The 6,667-nt window shown below is 41.8% G+C and overlaps 1 protein-coding gene across 2 annotated transcripts; it reads right to left on the bottom strand.

Moving 5' to 3' along the window:
• Window positions 1–581: 581 nt before the first annotated feature.
• On the bottom strand, window positions 582–4,079 carry LOC119366787. 2 transcript variants are annotated; one of them, XR_005176108.1, is made up of 5 exons: window positions 3,754–4,079; window positions 2,703–2,903; window positions 2,094–2,179; window positions 1,267–1,448; window positions 582–776 (listed from the first exon to the last, which is right to left on the bottom strand). XR_005176108.1 is itself a non-coding variant. In XM_037632506.1 (4 exons), the coding sequence occupies exons 1-4, from the start codon at window positions 3,725–3,727 to the stop codon at window positions 1,416–1,418; spliced, it is 363 nt and encodes a 120-aa protein (XP_037488403.1). In that variant the 5' UTR covers window positions 3,728–4,079; the 3' UTR covers window positions 1,182–1,415. The 2 variants fall into 2 exon arrangements, 1 of the variants encoding a protein (XP_037488403.1); XM_037632506.1 differs by lacking the exon at window positions 582–776 and having other exon boundaries at window positions 1,182–1,448; window positions 3,685–4,079.
• Between the last annotated feature and the right edge of the window lie 2,588 nt (window positions 4,080–6,667).

The raw sequence follows: 6,667 nt of genomic DNA, 5'->3' as shown, positions 1-6,667 counted from the left end.
ACAAGTTATAACAACAAACAATCGGTCAGGAAAAAGTATTGCCGACCAACAAGGTCTGTTGGGGAAAGTCCAGACGGGAAAGCCCTTTCCCGACCGACATATCTTTCCCGACCAACTGCTTGTTGGCCAAGGAGTATCTTTCCCGACCAACAATCTGTTGGGCCTACCACGGACCTTTCCCGACCGACAGTCTGTTGGGGCTATCATGGGCTTTTCCCGACCGACCATCTGATAGGGTAATCTTTCCCGACCGACTATCTGACAAGGCTACCATGGACCTTTCCCGACCAACTACCAGACAGGGTAATATTTCCTGACCAACATACCGTTGGGCCTCATGGGCCTTTCCCAGACGATGGACAATCTTTTGTTTCCCCTCACATAGCTACATTTCACTTTACCATCAGAACATCAATCAAGTTACATAATTCACAACAGTAACATTCATGTCGACCAAGAATAATATATCAGAACCAAACAATTATAACACACATTCATTAATTTTCACATATAAATAGTGCATATGTTATGAACCAATGACCATCCAAGTTTCCTATAAACTGATGTAACATATGGTTCATTGTCTGAGAGCAAAAATTCCTAGTGTTGTTTACTGGAATTTTTCTAAGAGGCACATCATCTGCCTTGGCTCCTTGTAGTGGGCAACTACATACCCATCCTCACAGCCTTCCACCAACATCCTTGCATCTTTCTTGTACTTGACATCAAAGCCTTCATTCTACATCTCATTGCAGAACATCCTCCAGCTTGAACATCTGGAAGTAAAAATCCCGAGTTAATATTCTACATCTGCTTCTGGAACACTTCTCAGAGAACATATTAGCAGTTACATTGCACAAACTCTAGCCTCTCTAGGTTTCCTATTTTCCAAAATCAGAACAAAAATTTCAGGGGGGAGGGGGGCTACAAAATGATATGATTTTATTTTTGAAATACCAAAGTACGACCACAAGTTGCAATTTGTATCATGTTAAGCATATTGATCCTATCTTCTTACAGAATACATTTCTAACACCAATTACATATAAAAGCTTCTCCAAAACAGAGTACTACCAAAATACAACCTTCTTTTGAGGAAGTACCAAAATACTACTTAACCACATAGTTTTACCTTTCCATTTAGTGCAAAATCATATGACCTAATTAGAACTTTTCCCAACATGAATCAAAACTAATAAAAAAGCAAAATCAAAAGAATCAGACTACACTACAGTACATCAATAGGAAGGATACAAGTAAAATTACCATCGGACAACACTAGTGGAAGAGGTGAGGCAGAGTTGATGATGTTCTGCTTTCCTACCCAACGCTCGACACCATCACATAGCGTCACTGCCTGTCGTGAGCATCGCCAAAGTTGTTTACTACAAACAGCCTGGTGGAGTGCTCATCTTCTAAGTAAATGACCTGGGGTGCCCAGGTTCGCCCTGTCAAAGCTCCGCCACTTAATAAGCCAAGGTTCAGAGCAACATATTTATCAACCATCTCTTGTTACTCTGTAAAATATTGAGTAGAAGGTGTACAGTAACTATGAACCCAGGGGTCCTTCATATAAATATAAGAAGTATCAATATACATTTATATAAATATATAGTGATAATTGTCTAACTGCAAACAAACATGAAAAACCAGCAGTATAGATTGTGTTCTACTAGAAGAGAGCTGGTGCACAGAAAAAATGATCACTTCTAGTTACTTTTGCAACTTCAGTCCCAACAGATGAATTTGGCATTTGCTTCTCCAGATCATATTTCTTGCTCAGAAAACTATGAGGCCACTCGATTGGGAACAACGGAGACATTAAACCACCAATGGTACAAGAAATGGTTTGATTTCATTTGTCATAACATTCAGATATTTAAAATATTCTGGAAACAGAGCACAAATAAGATGCTCTTCAGGTTAAATTTTAGGTTAAGTAGTGCATCCAAGACCCATCATTAGGGTCATATAGTTCCGTCGGATTAATATACACAAAAAACACAAGCATGTCTAGCATCACTTCTGCATACAACAATTTTCTACTCGTGTGTTGCTTAGAAAGTTACAGGGTTGTGTTTTATTATCTTTACCTGCAATTGGGGCTCTTGGGGATGTACCCTGCTTCCTAGACGATTTTCAGGTTGATATTTTACCTGATGAAGGAGAGGCGCTTGAGCTGCATACATGAGGCCATTAACAAACTAACAATTGTGGCCAACCTGGTTTAAAATATTTTGCAGTAAGATATATTAGCAGACTGCATCATGGAATAAGCTACTAGTACGACAAATTTCTTGATAATACGACATCATTGATTAGTAGACTGCGTCATAATACAACATCATTGGAAGAGTTCTAACAAGCTGATGTCCTAATCTGGACTCTCTTGAGAGTAATAGTGGGTAACACCCTCATGTATGATATATCTTGGTTGCTTCCAGAAAAGAAAAGGCATGGAACAAATTGCATGTCAGTTATGCAAAACAGAGAAGAAAACCTCCAAATACCTAGTTTTCATTCACTGTGTAGAGAACAAAAAATATTTAATAATATGATGCCCCATTACTAAAATAAAAGGAATAATGAAGTGAACTGAACTAGGATTACAAAGTGATGACCTATGAAGTGAAATAGGATTATGCAGTGAAATGAACTAGGATTAGGAAGTGATGACCTATGAAGAAGAAATCTTATTATACCTTGGTGCTTTGAGGCCACTAACTCCTGGTTGGTTTCAGCGATGGCCGAAACAGCAGCAAGCAGATGAACCTGGGATGCACGGTGACGACAATGGGCCCTGCTGCTAGCTGCTGCATCGAGTGTGGCAGCCTGTAAGGTTGCAGAGGCGCAACAGTAAACCGGTTTGGGGTTGAAGGGGATGCTGGGGTGGGCTGGGAATCCTGCAGCACAACACTCCTAATTAAAATTCATTCACCCTCGGTGGAATTAGAATACTTTCAAGCAGTATTGTCTCTGATAAATGAAACTATAAAACACTGCAACGAAGGTTCTACTACTTCCATCATTTAATATACATGGAATTTTGATTAAGGACATACTATTGTAGATAAATATTCATAACACAGAGATCATTTGGTCCAGAAGATATAATAATATATCGACTTTATTTAATTTAGATTTATTATGTGAGGACACTGGAAGCAGTGTAAATTGAACAGAGGAGGCAGGACACCCCCGACACCTTACCTAACATTATTCTTATTTCATTTGTAGGATTTCTTCCATTAAACCTCGTAACATGTTTAGAAATACTTTCACAAATCTACATATATATGTAGCAGAAATTGCAACAACTAATCAACGATATAACTACTGCCTTGAATCTGATTAGTACTACGCAGAATGTAGAATAACGACATAATAATTACATGGGAAAGAAAATAAGGAAGCAAACTATGGGGAAATTAAACATGAGTATAGGCTGGACAAATAACATCTTCTATAATCGAGAAAAGGAATCAAAATACAGTACTGATGCTTAATGATATGTCAACAGAAAATATATATGGCAATGAAGAATTTTCTATGAGAAAATCAGTAACATGAAGAGTATCTGGAAGGCCTGTTACATATGCTCCCTTCTTCTGGAAACCATCGAACAGATTAGTAACAAGTTAGACTTTCGAAAAAAACAAATACTCGTAAAGTATCTCTATGAACCTGAGAAATTTTCATCCGGGGAGCAAGAGGCCAATGGATTCATGGATGGATCCGGGCCTAGAAAGTTACCTGCACGTCCTGCGCGTTGATGGAGGAGGGCTCGTTGATGAGGAACCAGATCCTGGGGACATCGAGGTTGGTACCGGAGCAGATGTCGCCGCTCACCTCGAACACAACCCTGGAAGCTTCAAGGCGAGGTAGGCGAGGACGTCGACGGGGTTGGACACCACGAGCAGCAGCGCCTCCGGGGAGTGCTTCACCACGGCTGGAGGGGCAAGATCGATGGCGTTGGGCGGCGGTGGAACGGGGTGGGGATCAATCGGAGGAAGCCCTGGTCGGCGTCGGGCGGCGGTGGGAGGCGTGCGGATCGACCGGCGTGGGGGCGGAGGCGTGGCGATCGACCGGCGTGGACGCGGCGGCGCGGAGATCGGCCGGTGTGGAGGCGGCGGCGCGGAGATTGACCGGCGTGGGGAATGAATGCGTACGAAGGAAAGCTAGGGATTTGGCTGATGTGTGCGCGATGTGACTGTCTGTTGATTTTGGGAGAAAAAATTCGCGGGTTGGGCCGGCTATTCGCACTGAAAAATTGGCTGTTCGCGCCCAAAGGCCCATAGCATCGGACTGTGGGTCAGGGTTATTTACCGACCGATGGTCCACGGGCCATAAAAGAATTCCCAACCGACACTTGGACGGTACACGTGGTAGCATTCCCGACCAACCGCAGGTCACCGTATAGAGTTTTTCTGACCCACAGTCCGTTAGAAATTTTCATGGCTGACTGTGGGTCGGCAATAGTGACCTTTTCCTAACAAACGTCAGTAGGGAATTCTGGTGCGTGGTGTAGTGTTTTGAGATGCTTGTAGTTGTTTTGAGCTGTTCATTTTTTATTTATATAAGAAAGGCTAGATTGATCGAAGACTAATGGCTCATCCATGATCCTTATTCCTTTGAGTTAAGATGTACTATTTTCTTTTTATATTTGAATATTCAGCATAAAAAATTGTAATTTGGGAAGTACCACTTATTATTTTACTTGAGCTTCAGTTAATATTACCAGAAAACCATTATGCACTACAGGAAAAAACACATTTTGGCTTGTGTTTCCTGATACACCGAGCCTTTTATATAGGGCACTCGGCTTATGACCCTCTGAGCCGTGTATCGCCATCAAAGCGCATGGCGAAGAGCTGCATATCGGCGTAAGGCCATGTATGCCATGACAAGGCTCAGAAAACACATGGTGTATCGTAAAAATTGGTGTATATATGGGTCAAGCCGAGTGTTGCCTAACATATCTCATGGCGTGCATAACATCTTTTCTTTTGTTTTAAACCAAAAACGTTACTAAGCAAAGCGGGCGACTTAATACACTCGGCGTCCATTGGATAATATCCCTGCACCCACCGCCCCCGGCTAATTATAATACGGGCGTGTAGTGTGCTTCTCTCTCTCCCCACGCCACTGTCGTGACTCCCTTCCCTCTGTTGCAGCATCGCCGCCTGCCCTCGAGCTCTAAGCCGGCCGCGCTTCCACCACAATACCCGACGCCAATGACTAATAATCTGTTTTACCTATTGAGTAAGCTTTGTCATATGTAAGTGTGAATATTTCATATAGGCTATGATGATATTCACAATGAATTCTAGTTTAGATTCCGAAGCCATCCTTTGATAAGGTGCAGGCACGTAGAAGAAAAAATAACAACCTCCCTCTCTCTCTCTCTCCCTCCCTCCCTCCCTCTCTCTCGTAGGAGTTAGAAACATGCAGTAAAAAAACCCTAAGCGACTTGTTCTCTCTCTGTCTCTGCTCACTTGTGCAACCCCGATCTCCTCCCGTGGCCGCAGCCGCCCCTGCCTCCGTCCTCCGTGGGCGCCTACTGGGACAGCCGCTCAAGGCGAGAGCTCCTGTCTGACGCTCGTTAGCGTCAGGCAGAGTAGCTTTCGCCGAAGGTAGATACAGATGGGCCGGCCCATTTGGAGGTCAGTAGCTCAAGCGCGTAAAACACGCCAAAAATACCCGGCGCCAGCGAGAGATCGAACACGCGACGTCCCGATCGGGAATGCTTGGGAATTTTACAACCAAACCAGTCGAGCTGATATGTTGTACTGGTTTGCAAGCAGCGCAAGAGCTTAAAGTACACGACAACTTTTGAAAATTTACGAACAATTCAAGAAACTCGATAACAAAAATTTGAAAATTCTGAACAAAATTTGACAAACGTGAAACCCTTTTTCAAACCATGAACAATTTTTGAAATTTAAACAAACTTTTCAAACGTGAATAATTATTAAAAAGTTCAACAAAAATTTCGAAATTACAAAAAGGTGAATAAATTTTTAAATATACATTTAACATATTTGTATTATACGCTGAACAATTTTAAATACATACTGAACATTTTTGTGATATACACCGAACAAAATTTTAAAAAAATACATTGAACATTTCTGTAATGTACGTTGAACAAATTTTGAATTGTGAACAAAATTTTAAAAACATATTTTTATGAAATCATGAAGAAAATACGAAGTTTTAAACTTTTTTGAAACAAAGGACGAAAATAAAAACGAAAAAGGATAAAAATATGAAGAGGAGTAAAAAAGAAAAAGAAACAGAATAAATAAACTGAAGAAGAAAAGAATAAAGAAACAGGAAGAACAGAAAACCGGCAAAAGAGAAAAAAAAAGAAACCGGTTTAGGGAACCTTCTAGAAGGTTCCCAAAACCGGTTTGCCTGGGACTGCATGCATTAACTAGCGAAGTGGGCCGGCCCATCGCGCGCAACTACTCCCGCGCTTCAGCGAAGCCACGTCTCCTCGACGCACGCGAGCGTCAAATAGGAACCACCGCTCTAGGCTGCTAGCCAGAACTCTCTCGTTACTAGGCTGGCCCAAGTAGCTCCCTGTGGGTTAGTTCTTTTTTCAATTTTTTTGTTCATAGTTCCAAAAATAGTAAGAATAGTAAGAATGCACATGGAGGCCCAA

The sequence above is a fragment of the Triticum dicoccoides genome, chromosome 2B, assembly GCF_002162155.2.
Source record: "Triticum dicoccoides isolate Atlit2015 ecotype Zavitan chromosome 2B, WEW_v2.0, whole genome shotgun sequence".
Lineage (NCBI taxonomy): Eukaryota > Viridiplantae > Streptophyta > Magnoliopsida > Poales > Poaceae > Triticum > Triticum dicoccoides.
This window is presented reverse-complemented; position numbering and strand designations above follow the sequence as displayed.